At 44.5% G+C, this 19,802-nt stretch overlaps 2 protein-coding genes and 1 pseudogene across 3 annotated transcripts in view; all 3 read right to left on the minus strand.

The window, feature by feature from the left end:
* Positions 1–4,134: 4,134 nt before the first annotated feature.
* On the minus strand, positions 4,135–4,493 carry LOC126501608 (40S ribosomal protein S27-like; annotated as a pseudogene).
* Positions 4,494–7,703: 3,210 nt separating this feature from the next.
* Armh2 (armadillo like helical domain containing 2) lies at positions 7,704–11,546 on the minus strand. The gene is made up of 2 exons (XM_050142393.1): positions 11,264–11,546; positions 7,704–8,183 (listed from the first exon to the last, which is right to left on the minus strand). The coding sequence occupies exons 1-2, from the start codon at positions 11,544–11,546 to the stop codon at positions 7,753–7,755; spliced, it is 714 nt and encodes a 237-aa protein (XP_049998350.1). The 3' UTR covers positions 7,704–7,752.
* Positions 11,547–13,540: 1,994 nt separating this feature from the next.
* Positions 13,541–19,802, minus strand: part of Ripor2 (RHO family interacting cell polarization regulator 2) — a 111,593-nt gene continuing 105,331 nt past the window's right edge. The window contains exon 22 of one of the 2 annotated variants that reach the window (XM_050142436.1): positions 13,541–15,551. In XM_050142436.1, the coding sequence (XP_049998393.1) occupies positions 15,451–15,551 (101 nt within the window). In that variant the 3' untranslated portion in view covers positions 13,541–15,450. The remainder of the gene's footprint in view (positions 15,552–19,802) is intronic. The other variant, XM_050142435.1, reaches the window with a different exon arrangement.

Raw genomic sequence — 19,802 nt, forward strand, 5'->3', positions numbered from 1 at the left:
GTACTGGGATTAAAGGCATGTGCCACCACCGCCCGGTTTATAATAATAACTATTTTAAAGACAAAAATAGCTATTATTAATAACTTTGTTCAATAGAATTTTTTGTTTTTTTGGTTTTTCGAGACAGGGTTTCTCTGTAGCTTTGGAGCCTGTCCTGGCATTAGCTCTGTAGACCAGGCTGGTCTCGAACTCACAGAGATCCGCCTGCCTCTGCCTCCCGAAATCTGGGATTAAAGGCGTGCGCCACCATCGCCCGGCTGTTCAATAGAATTTGCAGATGATGGTGACATACTTGTGTGTACATTGCAGGAACCACTAGTTCAGCATTCAAAATAGTGTGAATGGAAAACAATTTTTAGTTTATTTATTGCCGCACACCGCGCCCCTGTGTCTGCACTCTGTGTGCTGGCACCCAGTTCGCGAGCTTCGGGAAAGGGGCTGGAGGTTAAAATACACAGACACACACAGACAGAGAGACAGTGACACGGGTCATCCTTGAATTCCCCAAGAATGCCCCCTTTATTGTGTTCAGGGGCAGATTATATAGAGATAGCCACGCCCCAGCCAAACCCACCAGAAACCACTCTCCTGCCATCAGGAACTCCTGAAGGTCTTGTGCTCAGAGCAGCTGTAGGCACTCAGATCAGGGGAAAACAAGTTGTTTACAAGAAATTCAGGATCTGGGGTCTCACTGCTCCCAACAATTTGTTTTATAAACCTTGAGACTAGTGGCTACTAGGAGATGGTGACCATGCATGCCTTGGATTTGGGCCACTAGCTTAAAGATTGCATTAGAGAATCGGCAAATTAACTTTCATAAATATTTGGGATAGGGCAAGGGGGAGAATCCGATGTCACAATTGGAGTGGCAAGTGGGGCTGTGTGCTTAGGTTAGTTACACAAGATAGAAGGTTTCAGGGTAATGTTTCATACTTGTCATCCTGGGGTCTTAGCCCTTTCCACATTTCCTCCTGTCCCCTTTTTGTAGAACTCCCCCATTGCTCACCTTCTCACATAGTTCTGCTTTCATGCGCATGTATTCCATTCATATCTTTCCTCCTCTTCTGGTTATAAAGAGTTTTTTTGTTTTTGTTTTTCGAGACAGGGTGTATCTGTAAAAGCCCTAGCTGTCCTGGAACTGCTTGCCTCTCCCTCCAGAGTGTTGGGATTAAAGGCGTGTGTCACCACCGCCTGGCTGGCTATAAAGAAGATTTTTTTTTTAAATAACATGAAAATAACTCTTAGGACAAATGTCAGAGCAGGAAAGATTTCTAAAGCAAAATGAAAAAGCCTTAACAATATTTAGGTTTGCAAAGGTTTCTCGTACAGGACATAAAGAGCTAAAATTGTGTCATCACTAGGCTTTATAAAAAGTAGAAATTTCTAAGAAACCGAGGGGGAGGGAAATGGGAGGCGGTGGCGGGGAAGAGACAGAAATCTTTAATAAATAAATAAACGGGAAAAAAAAGTGTCTTAGGGTTTCGAAATTAGGGTTTTGTTTCCAATAAACCTGTTAATGAAAAAAAAAAGTAGAAATTTCTCTTTGAAACACAGGCAGAGGACACAGCTTCTCTGAGATGTTTTTCTCCATTTACTTAAGGTTTTTTGATGTGGGATTCTGTATGCTAGGACTATGTTTTATTACCATTGGTTAATAAAAAAGCTGCTTTGGTCTATGATAGGGCAAAGTAGAGCCAGGCTGAAAGGTATATATGCAGAGAGTAGGCGGAGTCAAGGCAGACATCTTGTAGCTGCTGAAGGAGACAGACACTGGAATTTGCCGGTAGGTCACAGCCTCGTGGTAATACATAGAAGAATAGAAATGGGTTAATTTAAGATGTAAGCTAGCTAGGAATACACCTAAGGGATTGGCTGAACAGTGTTGTAATTAATACAGTTTCTGTGATTTTTCGGGTCTGGGCGGCCAGGGAATGAACAAGCAGTCTCCATTTACAATTCTCTAAGACTCAGGCTTATGTTGCCACTGTCGGAGAGGCTTGACCGGCAGGCAGTCTTAGAACAGTGGACTGACAACCTGAATTCAGACCCTGCAGGCCGTGGTGCTAGGAGAAAACTGACCCCTAATTGTTCTTGACCTGCACGCGTGGGCCTTGGAGCGCGAGTGGCTGCACTTGCACTAAAAAGCTATTCTGCTCACCAGGCATGGTGGCGCGGATCTTTAATCCCAGCACTAGGGAGACAGAGGCACATAGGAGGATCTCTGAGTTTGAGGGCAACCTGGTCTGCAAAGTGAATTCTAAGACAACAAGGGCTACATAGAGAAATTCTGTTACATACACAAAAAAATCACAACAACAAACAATTTGCTAATTGCAGTGCTTTCAGAAGTACATTCCGGTGCATGCCGGTGTAGCACCACATTGCCATAGGGCCTTTCATTTTGTTTAACTAACTATCCCTTCAAAAGAGCTCTGTGGACTCAGCCTTCCGTAGTGGCACACACCTGTAACCCCAGCACTCAGGAGGCAGAGGCAGGAGAATCTCCCAAGTTTGAGGTCAGCCTGGTGTACAGAGCGAATTCCACGATAGCCACTTTAAAGTTACATAGTAAGACTCTTGTCTTAAAAAAAAAAAAAACAAAAAAAAACAACCTAACAAAAAACAATAGCAACGAAAAAAAACCACAAAGATCTCTGGACTTACGGTTTTACCAGATAAATCACAGGTCAAGGAATGGCAAGAAATTTGTAACTATCAGAGAGCACCAGAGTCCTCTGGATAGGATAATGGGTCCTTATGGTGTGTTTATCAGCCCAGTTCCCCAGCAGGAGTAAAGCTTCCATTTCCTGCTGGGCAGTGGTGGCACACACTTTTAACCCTTGACAATCAGGACTACACAGAGAAACCTTGTTTCAAAAAACCAAGAAAAATTCCATTTTCCCCACAGTAGTTTTTTTTTTTTGTTGTTCAAACTTATTTCCATTTGATTTAAAATTCAAGTTGCTATTATATGGTTTGATACTCAAAGAGGAATTTGTTCAAATAATGCTGCTAACATTTCCAGGTAACTTGATAGCAATGGCCACAAATGCCAGGGAACCTACTGTGGTGTTTGCACTTTTGGGAGGCTTGGTTCTTCTGGAACTGGGGTTTCCAGCTCATCTGAAATTGGTCCAAGTTTCTGGGTGATGCGCGGGCAGATCACCTTAGGGAGGCTTTGTCTTTAGCAGCGATAGCTCAGTTTCTTTGCCTGTTGTTGTGATAAGATTCTCTGGCAAACATAATTTATTTTAGAATTTTTTATTTTTACTTTATGTGCATCAGTGTTTTTGTATATATACAAACTTATGTGTATACACATACACACATATCTGTGTAAGGGTGTTATATATCCTGGAACAGGGGTTACAGACAGTTGTGAGCTTCCATGTGGGTGCTGGGGATTGAACCTGGGTCCTCTGGAAGGGCAATCAGTACTCTTAACTGCTGAGCCATCTCTCCACTACAGCAAAGATGATTTAAGAAAGGAAGTTTATTCTGGCTGACACTTCAAGGAAGTCAAGGTTGTAGGAGCTTGTGGCAGCTGGTCATGTATTCACTGACATCAGAAAGCAGAGTGGTAAATGCATGTTGCTGTTATGCTTTCTTTAACTTGGGGAATCTCATTGAGGGAAAGGTACCATTGCCGGGTTTCCCAGCAGATAGGGGGCTGAGGCAGAGCTGTTCCTGCCAATCTCTCCCTTGGGCTGAGCAGGGTGGTGACCAGGAGAAACACACATTGAGCAGGGAGTCTGTCGAAGCAGGATCTCATTTTATTGCATCAGGGCAGGAACTTATATAGGGCTGAGGTAGTGTGTGGAAGTCTTGGGATGGGGTGAGGTGGAGTGAGGAATAAGGGTCAGTAATATCCTGCTCAGTGGTGGCTGGGCAGAGGCAGGCCTAGGTCAGGCTGTGCTGAGTTACTCCTCTCCAAACTCAGGTTAGGCTCAGGAAGTTATACTGGGCCTCATCAAACTGAAGTTAGGTTTAGTAAGTTATACTGGGCCTCACCAAACTGAAGTTAGGCTTAGTAAGTTTTACTGGGCCTTATTAAACTCAAGTTAGTCTTAGGAAGTTACACTGGACCTCATGAGGTCCAACATACCATCCCCAGTATTTCTGTCTTTTTTTTTTGTTTTTGTTTTTTTTTGTTTTTATCCAAAATGTGTTTATTGGGATGGTTCCCACTCATCTCGAATCCGGTGCTTTTCAGTGCTGCTTCCTCCTGAAGGAGCATCCTTCTGTCAGTCTTGCTTTCCCGCCTGTAGGCTGACAGAGGACAGTGGAGCAGCCGACACACAGGACTACGTCTGTGCATGGCTAAAGACCGTGGTGATTTTATAGCATCCTGGGCACTTCACATCCATAAAGTAGGAATTGGGGCTCTGCACCAGGCGCTTTTTCTTGTGTTTCCTCTTTTCCTCCTCTGGAGAGGGATGAAGGAGATCCTTTGCGAGAGGCATGTTCTCGTAGGGAGGTCGTCACCGCCGGAAAGGCCAGTATTTCTGTCTTATTGCCACAACACAGTCCCCCACCAATATGCCCAGAAGCCCATCTCCTAGAGCCGATTGCTTCTCCCTAGGGCATATTCATCCATTAATGGAGTTTGAATCATCAGTTTTTGGCTTGTAGTAGATGACTCAGTGTACCTCAAACTCCACCTATCACGTGACCCACGGGAATGGCACACAGTTAACTGAGCAATAGCAGGGTTGAGGCAGAAGCAGGATGCCGGCATTTCAGAGTAGTGAACATGCTATAACAGCATAACAGCAGAGCACCAGCCGGATGGTGATGGGAGGGATGCTGGCTGAGGCTAGAGAGAAGCCAGGTGAACTTGATGCCTGTGCAAGAAGCAGTTTGCGACAGCGGAAACATTTTTGAGAATATTATATATTTTAAGAAATTGAGACTGGACAGATAATCCAGTGCTTAAGAGTACATGCTGCTCTTGCACAGAACCTGGGTTCAGTTCCCTACCCCCAGTTCCAGGAGTTACAGTTGTTAGCAGCTGTGTGGGTGCTGGGTCCTCTGGAAGAAGAATCAGTACTCTTAACTACTGAGCCATCTTTGGTTGACCACTCCTACAAATTCTGGACCACCATGGCCCCAACACATCTTTCAGGCTGGACAGATTGTAGATGGAGGATTTTGTGGCTGGGTTGATGTCCAGGTTTCTCTTTACATCCCCTGCGGGGTACCTTTTCATGCCAAAGAGACTAGAATGTAATAGGGATAGAGTCTCCAAACTTGGACCAGCTTGACCTCTCTGCATTCAATAAGCTGAATGGAAGGTGTCCTTGGCAACACCAGTTTTCAGAGAGTGACCTTCTGTCCTTGCCTCCATCTGGGTTTAGGGATCTCCAGAGGACCTCCTAGGTCTCAACCAAATGTAACCCAGTCTCACCACTTGAAACCTTACCTGGCTACAAAAAATGCTCAGTTCAGACTCAGTATCCTACATCACTAGGGTCACCCTCATAGATTCCAGGAATTTCTCACTGCACTAGGTTTACACACACACACACACACACACACACACACACACACACCCCTGCCAAGTGCCCCCTAATTCCAGCTCATCCATATCTCCGAGTTGTTCGGGGAAAACCCAAATGCTGGAGAGATGCTTTAAGAAGGGCTAGTAAAGGAAAACAAAAGGACTTGAAAACTGGTTATCCAGTTTGGCATTCGGGGCTTACCATTATAGTGCTGCAAGATTTAACTGGAATTTTACCTCCTTCCTCATGACAGGCAGCTTTTGGAGCTTAAGTAGGCTTGGTGGCCACACGGCCTTATAGTTTCTTCTGCAGAGGAAAGGTTCCCCGAGCACAGTCAGAAGAGCTTTCTGACACCGCTGATTAAATATGGAAATTGAACATAGCTATCTACTGGGTTTCTTCCTCTGACCTTCCAAGAAATCCAACAGCTAATTCCACACCAACACAACTAGAGTCCAGTAATGAAGAGGTGACAGTGTAGGAATAACAACACACTATTACTCTTCAGTTTCATTTTTAGAAATATCTTTGATACATTTATGTGAAATGTATGATATTCGTTATTGCTTTGAGCTGTTGAGATGGAAAGCAATGAACTCCTGATCCTACTTCCCAAGTGCTAAGAGTAGAGGCCTGTGCTGTTATTTCTGGTAAACGTGATATGACGAGAACCCAGGGCATGTTTTTTTCCCTATGAGGAATTAGTAATGAAGCAAATGTTCTAAATCAGCTTCAAGCAGTTATTAGAAAATAATGTTCATAGTTTAAGGGTAGACATTGAAGGCAATCACTTTGGCCTTTGTGTAAAGGCTAAAACCGATATTCCCACAAACAATATTCAACACTGTGATGGCATGCAGCCCTTTGCATCTAATTGCAGCTGCATGCTGCAGAGTGTGGGAAAGAATCTCACGGAGTTCGGGTTGACCTCAGGTTGACCTTAGGTTGACCTCAGACTCAGTCAGCAGCGGAGGATGACCTTGAACTCTGATCCTCTGGCCTCCACCTTCCAAGTCTTCTGGAAGGGTAGGAAGCACTCTTATTGTTAAGCCATCTTTCTATCCCTGAAGACCTTGTAGCATTTGGCTTTAAACCAGGGATTACAGGAGTGCGCTACCAGGCCTAATTGCTTTTTGTTTTCCATTTAAAAAAAATTTTGTGTGTATGTCTATGATGTGTGTGTGTGTGTGTGTGTGTGTATGTGTTTGTGTTCGTATGTGCGAGTATTGATGTGTGAGTGCTGCAGGGGACATGTGGAGGTCAGAGGACAGTCTTAGGGGTCAGTCCTCACCTACCTTGTTTGAGACAGGGTCTCTTCAGAGATTCTCCTGTCTCTGCCTCTCATATTGCCATTAACTATGCTGGATTACAAGCACATTCTACCGTGTTCAGCTTTAGGTGGATTCTGGGGATTCAAACTCAGGTCCGTATACTTGTGTGTGGCAAGCTCTTTATCCACACTGAAACATTGTTCCAGCTGCCCTCCCTGACACCCTACCCTACCCTTTTCTTTTTTTCTTTTTTTAATACAGGGTATCACTATATAGCTCAGGCTGGTCTGTTATTCAATATGTAGACAAGACCGACTGGCTTCAAACTACAGAGGTCTGCCTCCTATGTGCTGTTATTAAATGTTTGCTCTACCATACTTGGCCAGCCTTTTTCTAACCATGAATTAATGTTTTGACAATAGGGTCTCTCTCTTGGTTTTTTGAGATAGGGTTTGTTTTTTTTATGTAGCTCTGGCTGTCCAGGAACTCTCTCTGCAGAGCAGGCTGGCATCAAGCCCAGGAGAATGGGTTTCTTTGTGTTACCCACGCTAGTTGTGAACTCATGACTCCCCTGCCTCCACCTAGCTGAGCTGGGATTACAAGCCTGGGTGATATAACATCTTTGTTTCCTAGTGGGAGAGATTACACTTGTGTGAGCTCAAGAAGCCTCATACCTATAAATTCCTATTAAGCAGTGGCACTGTTGAGAGGTTTTATGATTACAGTTGACACACTGTATGGATGTCTATATAAACTGTGTGCGTACATGTTTGTACGCGTGTGGTGCATGTGTATAGGTCTGAGGTTGGCCTAGTGTGTCTTCCCTCATCACTGCCCCGTTGAACCATCTCCTCAGCCTAAGACTTTTTCACTGCAGAAGACAACAAAATCCCAACACATGGATTTTACTCTTTACTGCAAGTTCCCTGGGTAATGCGATGGCACAGATAGCTGGATCGTGTAACCGGATTGAAAATAAATTAATTCCTGTGAAAACCTATTAGGAAATATAAGACCTCAGCAAAATTTTCAGACCACCCAGACCAGTTCTCCATAGCCAGTATCTGCAGGTGGTACTTTAGAGAGCCGTAAGACCGCAGCTCCTTCATGATGGCCAAGTTGTTACAGGTCATGGCCGAGAGGGCATAGCATATCCAAAACTGCACGAGGCGGTGACTGTTTACTTCACGCTTGATGGTGGAGTGGAAGGGAGTCTCAAAGAAAGTGATGAAGATGGGAATGAACTGCAGCTGTTTGGCTTGCTTCTGGCTGGCAGGGTTTAAGTAGCACCAGCACGCCACGCTCTGCAGTAGCAGGATCTTTGTCTTCGGCGACATCACTTTTTCAGTCTGCAGCAGGGAAGCGACTTCTTTCATGTACTCGCCGGCGTACTGGGCAGCACTCAGGCCTCCTGCAAGACAGGCATTTTTCATTTCTACAAGTGTGTAGAAAATACAGCTGGTAAGATTTCAGAGGCCCCATACGTTATTCTTTGTGTGTGTATGTATGTGCATGCTTGAGGTTAGGAGACAGCCTCAGACATCATCCCTTTGTGCAGCCCTGCCTGTCCTAGAACTCACTTTGTAGATCAGGCTGGCCTCCAACTCAAGAGATCTGCTTGTCTCTGCAGATCTGGGATTAAAAGACGTGAGCTACCACACTGGGCTATATACTTTTAACACTTTTGTGATCAGGTCTCTCTCTGACCTAGAACTCTACAAATAGACTACCTTGACTGACTGGCAACCCATCCACCTCCACCTCTCCAGTTCAAATGTGGATTTGAACTCTTGATGTGGATTCTAGGGCTTAAACTCATGTCCTCGCGTTTACAAAGTAAGCATTTTACTGAGTGAGCTCCCTCCTCAGCCTCCATTTCCTCTGTCATTATGTTCATTTTGGTTCTGGGGATTGAATTCAGGACTTCACTATACCCCCAGACCCAGGTTCATATTCTGGTAGCCGTTGGTGACATTTTGGACTTGTTAACTTTTCCTTTTCTGTGTCGCTGTGGAAATGGAGGACCTGAGGAGTCATGCGGGATGCAAGGGAAGGGCACTGCCCACTGAGGCTTCTCCCTTGGTTCCACTGTGTGGTTGGAGGTGGGAAGATATCCATGTGGTATAATCTGGATGTGTTTGGTTAGCAAAGTTCTGTCTTTGGACTGGAGGGAAGTCTGTGAATCCGAGAGGGTCAGAGCACAGAGGGAAAGCGAAGGCTGAGCAACGAAGAAAAGTGTTTGGGAGTCATGAATTGCTGAGCTGTTCTTGTACAGTTCTAACTTTTTTTTTTTTTAAATTGTGCATTGGCATGTATGTCTGTGGGAGGGTTTCAGATCTTGGGGTTTCAGACAGCTGTGAGCTGTCATGTGGGTGCTGGGAATTGAACCCAGGTCCTTTGACTGAGCAGCCAGTCCTCCTAAACACTGAGCCACCTGTCCAGCCCTTCTTGTACATTTCTTACTCTCAACTCTTTCCCAGATTCAAGACCAATGTTGACTTATAAGTTTTTTTCCCCCTTAGGTCATCAACCCAGCCTAGTCCTAGATTCTGTTTTCCTTCCTTCCTTCCTTCCTTCCTTCCTTCCTTCCTTCCTTCCTTCCTTCCTTCCTTCCTTCCTTCATTCCTACCTCCCTCCCTCCCTCCCTCCCTCCCTCCCTCCCTCCCTCCCTCCCTCCTTCCCTCCCTCCTTCAGTTTCTTTCTCTTTCTTTTTGAGTCAGGGTTTCTCTGTGTATCCCTGGCTATCCTGGAACACATTCTGTAGACTAGGCTGGCCTTAAAATCAGAGATCCCCTGCCTCTGCCTCCCAAGTACTGGGATTAAATGCATGTGCTACCACGCCTGGTTTTGTGATAGAGTTTTGATGAAGAATATAAGTACCAAATATTTTATTTTTATAGTTTATAAAGTATATTACACACAGCCAAGTGTAGTGGTACACATCTGTAATCCCAGTTTGGAAGGCAGAAACAGGAAAGTGTGCAGGTCTGAGGGTAGCCTGATTTACACAGTGATTCTAGGCCAGTCAAGGCTACAAAATAAGGCTCTCGTCTCAAATCCCTTCCTCAAATAAGAAAGGCATTATTACATAGAAAAAATGTATTTGAAAAAAAAATCAATAAGAATTTATACTCCTAAAATACTTATGAAGAACTAGGCATGGTGGCACATATTTTTAATCCCAACATTTAGGAGGCAGAAGCAGTTCTCTTTGAGTTCAAGGCCAGCCTAGTCTACATTCAAGTTCCAGGACAGCTAGAGCTACATAATAGAGAGAGCCTGTCTCAAGAAAACAATCAACCAACAAACAAAAACAGTTACTAAGAAAGCTAATAAACCAGGCAGCAGTGGCTCATACCTTTAATCCCAGCACTCAGGAGGCAGAAGTAGGTGAATCTCTGTGAGTATGAGGGCAGCCTGATTTAGATCTAGTTCCAGGACAGCTAGGGCTGTTACACAGAGAAACCCTGTCTCAATCCCCCCCCCCCAAAAAAAAGAAAAGAGAGAAAGAAAGCTAATAATTATACTAGTAAAAGGCGAGACCGCACAGCTCTAATGACTATGAAGTCCAACCCATTCACATTCCCTTATGAATTTTAATATATAAATTTTTATTTAATCTTTTTGATCATATCCTAATAAAATAATATGTTCTGAGGCTGGGAGTATCAGTTCTCACTCAGTTCTCAGAGTGCTTGCCTAGCATGCATGAGACCTTGGATTCAATCCCCAGGACCAGCTATATTCTCTGATAGAGGCAGAAAGACAGGAAGTGTAAGGACCACCTGGAGACTCTTTCTCAAGACAAAAAAAGTTTCTGGCTAGAAGGGCTGAGTGCTTTAATTTTATTTAAGTGGGAAAATAAATTCCTTAGGTGTAATCTGAGGGGTCAAATCTTCAAAGAATGATATCCATGAGGGGAAATACAAGAGTCCTTATCCATATTCATTGAATGAACAAAACTAGAGAGGCAGGAACCTCAGCTATCCCCCCTGCTCTGTGAAGGAACTATTTGTGCTGGGGATCACGTGAGGCAGACTCAGCTCCCTAGATGTTCCCTTTCTGGAGGAAAAGCCAAGTCATTATAAGAGGACCAGTGTGGTGATACTTTAACAAATAAAGCTTGTCTGAAGATCAGAGTGCGGAGCTAGCCGTACTAGTTAGTCATGGAGACCAGGCAGTGGTGGCATACCAGCACTCAGGAGGCAGAGGCAGACAGATGTAGAGAAGTCCAAGAACAGAGCTCCAGGTACTAGAAATTTCTACCAAAGTACTCTTTAACCCATGCCCTTTTAGTTAGTACCTTGTTGGAATCTAAAATTGAACTCAAAAGATCTTGGGTTGATGTTGAAAACAGAATGCTTAGACTACAGAGTTAGTTTCAGGACAGCTAGGGCATCATCATCATCATCATCCCTTCTAAAGTGCACTGTTCTAACAAGCAGAAGGAGATTATGAAGCAGCTATGTTAGCACAGCAGCGAAGCAGTACCTGTGAAGGCCAGTAGTCCAATTTTTTGGGCAGCCAAAGCTCTTTTCTCAAGGGATAGATGTGTATTCTTCAGTATGTTACCAAGTTCCACAATTTTCTCTCTGTGAAAAATGCAGTCAGCTGCAGAGATTGGCTGCTCTACCACCTGGGTCTGTGTAAAAAACCTCTTAACAGTTCTCCCGAGCCACCTGACGCGCTTACACAGCTTCCCAAAGAACTGACAGATCCGTTTGTAAATCCGACCACAAAAAGAAAAGACCCTCAACTTCCTGTAGAAGGCCATTGGTGCTCAGGTGCACAGGCGGGGCTGGAGTTGATAGCAGCGCTGGAATGTACCGCCTGGCAACAAGACAGAACGGAATACGGTAGAACCCAACAATAAACACTGAGGTTCCTGGGCCAGGCATTCAAGGCCCTTTAGGACTAGAACAAGAACAAGTGATGTTTGTTGTCAGTCCACCAAGTACTGAACTTACGCTCTGAGGCTCACTTTGTTTGTGTGTCTCTAGTTCGTTTGTTAGACAGTCTCACTGTAGCCTTGAATGGCCTGGAACTTGCTATGTTGACCAGGCAGGCTACACAAGCCTGGCTTTCAGGCTTCCCTTCTGAAATCTCAGTGGAAGCATCCACTGAGGTCATTATCGAGTTCAAGGGCATCCTTCGCTAGGAAGACCTTGTCTCAAAGTGTGGTGGGGTAGAAAGGGAACTGGCTGAAGAGATAGTTCAGCTATTAAGAGCACTTCCTGTGAAATCGTGAGGATCAGAGTTCAGATCCTAGCAGGGCATCCTGCACATGCCCATAACCCCAGTTCCGAGGAGGGGCAGGGAGAGGAAGATTTCTGGGCCTTGCTGGCTTCTAGTTTAGACATATGAATACAAACCCCAGATTCAGACAAACCCTCAAAGGAATAGGCAGAGACTGACAGAGGACGTCTGACTTACCCTGGCTTCTGTGTGTGCATGAGTGCAAAGCCCAACACATATGTATGCATATACTTACACACACACACACACACACACAAATAAATGAATAAATCTTTTTAAAAATTGGGAAAAGAAACCACAAGTATATACAGCAACCCTATACTTAGTACAGAGGAGAGGGCAGAACAATGCAGAATGGACAAAGACCTGGCGAGGACATTCACAAGTTAAGACCTAGAACTTACTGAATGGCTGGTTTCAAGAGCAGATACAGTGTGGCTTTGGTGAACATCTTTATCACTTGGGAAAGGCAGGAGGGAGGGCTGCTGGTTCAGTCTGAAGAGTTTTATTTCTATTTTGTTTGTCTGGTTTTTTGTTTTGTTTTGTTTTGTTTTTGGGGTTTTTTTTTGTTTGTTTTTGTTTTGTTTTGTTTTTTTGAGACAGGGTTTCTCTGTGGCTTTGGAGCCTGTCCTGGAACTAGCTCTGCAGACCAGGCTGGTCTCGAACTCACAGAGATCCGCCTGCCTCTGCCTCCCGAGTGTTGGGATTAAAGGTGCGAGCCACCATTGCCCGGCTTGTTTGTCTGTTTTTGTTGTTGTTTTTTCGAGACAGGGCTTCTCTGTGTAGTCCAAACACTCACTCTGTATATCATGGTGCCCTCAAACTCAGAGATTCACCTACCTCTGCCTCTGCCTCCTGAGTGTTAGGAAGATGTTTTGTGGGTTGTTGTTGTTGTTTTTAATTTTTATTTACTTATTTATTTTGGCTTTTTGAGATGAGATTTCTCTGTGTAACAGCCCTCGCTGTCCTGAAACTAGCTCTTGTAGGCTGGCCTTGAACTCACAGAGATCCCTCTGCCTCCTAAGTGCTGGGATTAAAGGTGGCTGGGAAGATGTTTTAAACAGTTGCTTTCCTCCTGTGTACTTAGTCTACTACTTACATCAGAATACAGAATTTCCTTAGGATTTTCACTTCAGAAAAATAAACTCAAGCAGATAATGAGGGGTGGTGTATAAATACTACCTCAAGAAGGGAATATGGAAAACAGACAAGGACCACGGAATGGCTCAGTGAGTAAAGGCCTTGGCTATACAAGCCTGATAATCCGAGCTTGCTTCTGGGAGCCTTTGAAAAGGTGGACAGAGGGGGCTGGAGAGATGGCTCAGAGGTTAAGAGCACTAGCTGCTCTTCCAGAGGTCCTGAGTTCAATTTCCAGCAACCACATGGTGGCTCACAACCATCAGTGATGAGATCTGGCACTGTATCCTGAAAACTGTATATATAATAAATAAATAAATTTAAAAAATAAAAAAAAGAAAAGGTGGACAGAAACCAAACTCTACAAAGTATTCCTCTGCCCCCATGCACATACATAATAATACATAAAAATTAAAAATATATATCAGATTCTACATTAGATGAGTAATTAAAAATAATTTTTATTTTGACTTACATGATTGAAAGAGTGATGAATACAAATACCACAAAACTAAAAGCACTTCCCCAACCAAAACTAAACACAGAGGTGAATAAAAAGATGTGAAATTAATTATCCATGCAATAGTCAAAGTTTAAAATTCCAAACAAACCAAACAAAATCCCTGTAATAGCTGTGATTTGACTTCCTATAAAAGAGACATTTCAACCATTTAACAAAGACTGTAGCCTATACATACTATAACTGTACAGTTTAAAATGAAGGGTATATGCATATATATAATATTTACAAATATACAAATATGTACAGTGGAACTTCACAGTTGAAAGAATATGTTGCCAGAAGCCTGGCAAACAACCTTGACTTTAAAATGAAAGGAACCCTTTTCAAAGTCTCACTTAGAATGTATGTTTTGAAACTATATCTAATTGGTATTTCATACAAACACATCCAGGATACAGTTTAAATTGCACTCACACATTTTGCTGTGATGTCTTGGCATTACCCTCCCCTTCCACACTTAGTAAGCTGCTGAATCTCCACCCTGGTTCTGAGCCATTGTTGAAACTCTGGAGCAGTTTCCATCTCTCAAGGCCAGGCGCTACCCAGGCTCCTTGCCACTTCTGGTACCCCACTATTCTACCCAGTTAGGACTCATCCAAAGTCTAGGTTCCCGCCTGAAAGAACAGCACGTCTTTTTGAATCTACACTGCTGGGGTTTGTATCTGTCTTGAGGGGGGAAAAGTACGCATGTGGAACCAGGCCTCGTGGCTTGAGTCTAAAATTCCAGCTCTGGAGGCAGAGGCTAGAGAATTGCCGCAGGTCCAAGGTCAGCCTGGTCTATATATCGAGTTCCAGGCCAGTCAGTACTGCAATAGGGAGACTCTGTCTCAAGATAAAACAAAAACCAAATAACAATTAGAAAAAAAACCAAGAGTGCACTAAAGACGGCTCTTGTTAAAGAACACAAGCCTGAGCTTCAAGGCTTCTGTTTATTCCCAGTAGGATAGGTACAATCTTAAGGAAGCAGTACTTTTCAATTAATCTTTTAAGCCATACGGATAGATGATGTGGAAATTCTCAGGATGGAAAAATGAAACGAATAGCAGGAACTATAAAAAGCTAAGATATACAACTTAGGTTCCACCTCCCCCATGGCTTGATGTAGCCCAGGTTGTCCTGGAACTCCCTAGGTAGTTGAGGATGACTTTGAACTTCTGATCCTACGTCCTCCAGTTTCGGAGCACCGAGCTCCCTGTGAGTAGCACATCCAGCCTATGCGGTGCTGAAGATGAGCCCAGGCTCCGTGCATACCGGGCAAGCACTCTGCCAAGGGAGCTGCAGCCTCAGCTCCAAACCTTAGCCTCTTAGAACCGATCATTTCGTCAGGCTCTCTAAGAAAACTTTTATCTGAAGAAATTTCTTTTTGTGCTTTGTTTACAAAGTAAAAGTAGGGAGCTCAAGGACCAGTGCCCCCTGAGAACACAGCAGAAAAGGGACAAGGCGTACGATACTTATCCAAAGAGCGCCTCAAGAGTTCAAGCTTACAGATGAACTTCCAAACAGGGGCAAAGATGGCTGTTTCCAAACCCCACAGTGAAGTAAGACGGGCTTTGAAGTGCTGTCAGATACAACGTGATGTGGTCTGGTGAGTAATCCACAGCCCTGTTCTGTGGGCCAAGGAAAAGGAGACGGCACAGTGCGATTGGACTTAGAGGTTGCCGGCCGCGCTCTACAAGTTCCAGGTGCCCTCCGGCCACATCACAGCACCCTCGTGACAAGGGCCAGGCACGGGGACAGCAGTCAGGCAGTGCTAACGTGAAATTTAGAAGGCTGTGGCAACTTCAGTTCCATGACGACCTCCGACTTTAACACAGTCTCGAGGGAATTTGTCTAACTGTTCATACGCCAGCCGCCCGTCTTCTCCTGGACAGGGAACAGTAAACATGATTACCGCTTTGAATTTAACCTCTTTATGCATCCCACTGGAGAACATGGTGGAGCTATGCTGTGGCTACAGTTCTTGGGGATTAGACCCAGGGCCTCATGCATATTAGACCAAACACTTTGGCACTGAGCTACACCTTCAGCCTTGTAACGATGTCTTAGCTAACTACTATGTGAAGAAAATGTTGTTTCTTTGAGTCTTAATTATGTTATAGATTTCTAGGCAATACTTAGAACAACCAAAGGCTTTTTTTTATTTTAATTATTCATTTATTATGTATACAGTGTTCTGTCTGCATGTGCATCTGCAGGCCAGAAGAGGGCACCAGATCTCATTATAGATGGTTGTGAGCCACCATGGAGTTGCTGGGAATTGAACTCAGGACCTCTGGAGGAACAGCCAGTGCTCTTAACCACTAAGCCATCTCTCCAGCCCCAACCAAGCACTTTTGAGTTAACATCAGAGAGCAGATGAAAGACAAGGCACAAAACAAAGCACGAGTCCTTGCCATCTGCTGCCAATTAATTGCACATGACAGATTAATTTTTGTTTAATGCATTAGGGCTTTCAGTATGACTTATTAAGACCTCTTATCCAGTAAGACCTCAGTGTGCTGAACACTACATGTAACTTGAATACATTCTATATTGACTTATTACATGATATTACATATACATATTATTACACATTATGTACATCTATATGACTAATGGTAAAAGTTAATTTTTAAAAGTTAGGCTTTCAAGCTTTAGTGAAAAGTTAGTCTTTACACTTTGGTAGTTTGAATGTAATTGTCCCCATAAGCTCACGGGGGAATGGCACTATTGGGAGGTGTGCCTTTGTTGGAGGACGTGTGTCACCGTGAAGGTGGGCTTTGAGGTCTCATATATGTTCGAGCCACACCCAGTGTCTCAATTCACTTCCTGTTGTATTTGGACCAAGATGTAGAATTCTCAGCTCCTTTTCCAGCACCACGTCTCACCATCCTCCCAGCTGCCATGCTCTCTACCATGGTGATAATGGACTAAACCTTGGAAACTGTAAGCTACCCCCTCAATTAAATGTTTTCTTTATAGGAGTTGCCCTGATCAAGGTGTCTCTTCACAGCAGCAGAAACCCTAAGACAATCCCCTAAACACACAGCGCTCCTCTAGGCAATGGGCCATCCAGTCTTGTTTATAGCCACATCTTCTGTTTATTTACTTATTATGCATGTGGATGCATGTATGCATGACCATGTGCACCACCACATGCATGTGGAGGTCAGGGACAACATTCTGGAGCTGGGTCTCTCCTTCCACTTTGAGGCAAGGTCCCTCTCACTTCTGCTGCGCTGCATAGGCCACACTAGCTGGTCTCTGAGCTCCGGAGAGAGTCTCTTGCCCCCACCTCCCCTCTCACCGTAGGAAGGTCAGAGTTATTACAGATGTGTGGCCGCCTAGCTTTTTTAAATGGGTTCTGAGGACTAAGCTCATGTTGTCAGAAGGGTGCAGCTAGCATTTTACCTACTGAGCCATCTCTCTGGCCCTCATAGCAACATCTTATATAGCTAACATTTTGAAAATAAATTTTGTTACTGTTTAAAAAACGGATTACAATATAGGAATATGAGGGCTAAGAATGAGCCAGGGATAATGTTCATGTTACAGAGGAGTCAAAAGACTGCCTTGGCCACATTGAGAGGCTGCCAGAAGAAAATAAATAAAAGTCAGGTGTGGTGATGTAGGCCCGTAATCCTACCTACACAAGAACCCAAGGCAGGAGGATCACTACCAGTTCAAGCAACTCAATGGAATCCTGTCTCAGATTAAAATTTGTTTGTTTTGTTTTCGAGACAGGGTTTCTCTGTGTAACAGTTTTAGCTGTCCTGTAACTAGCTCTTGTAGACCAGGCTGGCCTCGAACTCACAGAGATCCACCTGCTTCTTCCTCCTGAGTGCTGGGATTAAAGGCGTGCGCCACTACCGCCCAGCATCTGGGCATCAATCAGGGTCAAGGAAGAGTCACAGCACTGAGTTTGGGGGTGGGGTCTTCAACTCTACTGAATATTTTAGTCACTCAGAAGGCTTTAAAAGCCCAGTGCAGGGGCACCCTGGAGACCTCAGGGAGCAGCCTTATTGAGTGGGGCAGAGGCACAGTGACAGTAGACTTCCCTGAAGACTTGGGTATGCAGCAAGTGCAGAAACCTGAACCATGCTGGTGAGACCTGGGTGGTGTGAGCAGTGTGGAAAGGGTGGTGTGAGCAGCGTGGAAAGGGTGGTGTGAGCAGCGTGGAAAGGGTGGCAGTGGAACAGAGGTGGTGATCCTTCTTGGAGATCCAGCTGGGAGTGCAGCTATGTGAGTCTTGGGGCAAAGGCCATGAGGTCCCCCTCCTCAGTTGACCACGGAAAGAGATACCCTGGCTGTGCTTTCCAAATATCTGGCTATTGCTTAGTTTTTCAAATCTTCATTGTTATTTCAGAAGCCTGAGGGATAAAAGACTTTAAGTCACTAATACCCTTAAGCTTCCTCTGCAAATAATAGTGTGTTCAATGGCAGTGCCAAGTCTTATTAATCTCATACCTGTAAGAAAGAAGGTCTCAGAATAAATGGGATTTTCATGGCAGTTATAATAATCATGAGCCTTCTTCACATGACTATGATGTATTGTCAAACCAGAGTGGCTCCCCCCCACACACCCTGGAGACATTGGCAGTATCTGGCTTAAAGACTTTTAGAGGAACAGTTTTAGACTTTAGAATATGTGACCATAGTAAAGTTTTCTATAATTCTTTGCCCTTCTTCTCCTTCCTTTGTCCTCCTTCTCTCTGTGTGTATATGTGTAGCTGGGGACTTTGTAGCGCACACTGGCTTGGAACTCAATATGTAGCCCAGGCAAGCTTCCTGCCTCAACCCCTAAAATGTTTGGAGTACAAGTGTGACCTACCAGCAATGATTGTCTATTTTATGCAGCATTAAGAAAGGTTTTCCTGATGGCTGAGCATGGTGGCTCAATTGGTAGCTACTGGCCTAACGTGTACAAAATCCTGGATTTGATCAGAGGCTATGTCACGGACCTGTAATGCTGGTTCTTGGGAGTGGAGGCAGGAGGATCAGAAGTTCAAGACCATTTTTAGGGTACGTTGTGAGTTCATAGTTACATTAATCTGGGATACAGAGAACCACCTAGTCTTTAAAATAGGAGAAGCTGGGTGGTGGTGGTGCACACCTTTAATCCCAGCACTCGGGAGGCAGAGACAGGCGGATCTCTGTAAATTTGAGGTCAGCCTGGTCTACAGAGCGAGTTCCAAGAGAGGCACCAAAGCTACAGAGAAAGCCTGTCTCAATGTCCCCCCCCCCAAATAAAGTAAATGAGAAAGAAAAAAGTCTTTGTCACTCTCATCTTCCCAAGTCTACCCAAAGGAACAAAAAGATACAAACCCAAACAAAGTGAAGCAGGGTAGCGGGGTCGGTGGGGGGGGGGAAGGAGGGGGAATATACCAGAATGAAATGACACCAGCTAGGACTAGGACAGCAGGGTGATCAGAATCACTGTGAGGCTGAGGTGCCCGGGGTACACAGCATTCGCTGCAGAGGTCAGGTGATGGAGGTGGGTCTTGTGTCTTATCTGTTGCTTTCATTGGTTAATAATAAAGAAACTGCCTCGGCCCTCATAGGACAGAAAATTAGGTAGGTGGAGTAAACAGAAGAGAATGCTGGAAAAAAGAAGCTTAGTCAAGGAGTCGCCATGATTCTCCTGCTCCAGACAGACGCAGGTTAAGATCCTCCCTGGTAAGCCAGCTCGTGGGCTACACAGAATATTAGAAATGGGTTAGAAAAATATGTAAGAGCTAGCCAATAAGAGGCTACAGATAATGGGCCAGGCAGTGTTTGAAAGAATACAGTTTCCGTGTAATTATTTCTGGGCATAACCTAGCCATGCGGACGGCCGGGTGCCGGGGATGCAGCCCTGCCACTCCTAATTCAACAGAGTGGCACCCAATGTGCTAATGAACTCCACGTAAAACCTGAGAGGGCTTAAGAAGAAGAGAGAGAGAATTTAAGACAGCTTTTTGCTGTTTCTGGGTTGCGTGCCGCAAAGAAATTGTCCTGACTCAGCAGCAGGAAAAAACTGGCTGTTTTAAAATGCCAGCTTTCTGGGCTGTGCCGCCATTGTGATCTCTGTCTGGCTCCGGCGGGAGACAGAGCTTATGAATGGAGCATTTGGATTAAAGTGCTACGATTTGTTTG

Source organism: Alexandromys fortis, unplaced genomic scaffold, assembly GCF_014885135.2.
Source record: "Alexandromys fortis isolate MF-2015 unplaced genomic scaffold, M_Fortis_MF-2015_v1.1 scaffold_5, whole genome shotgun sequence".
In the NCBI taxonomy this organism is placed as follows: domain Eukaryota; kingdom Metazoa; phylum Chordata; class Mammalia; order Rodentia; family Cricetidae; genus Alexandromys; species Alexandromys fortis.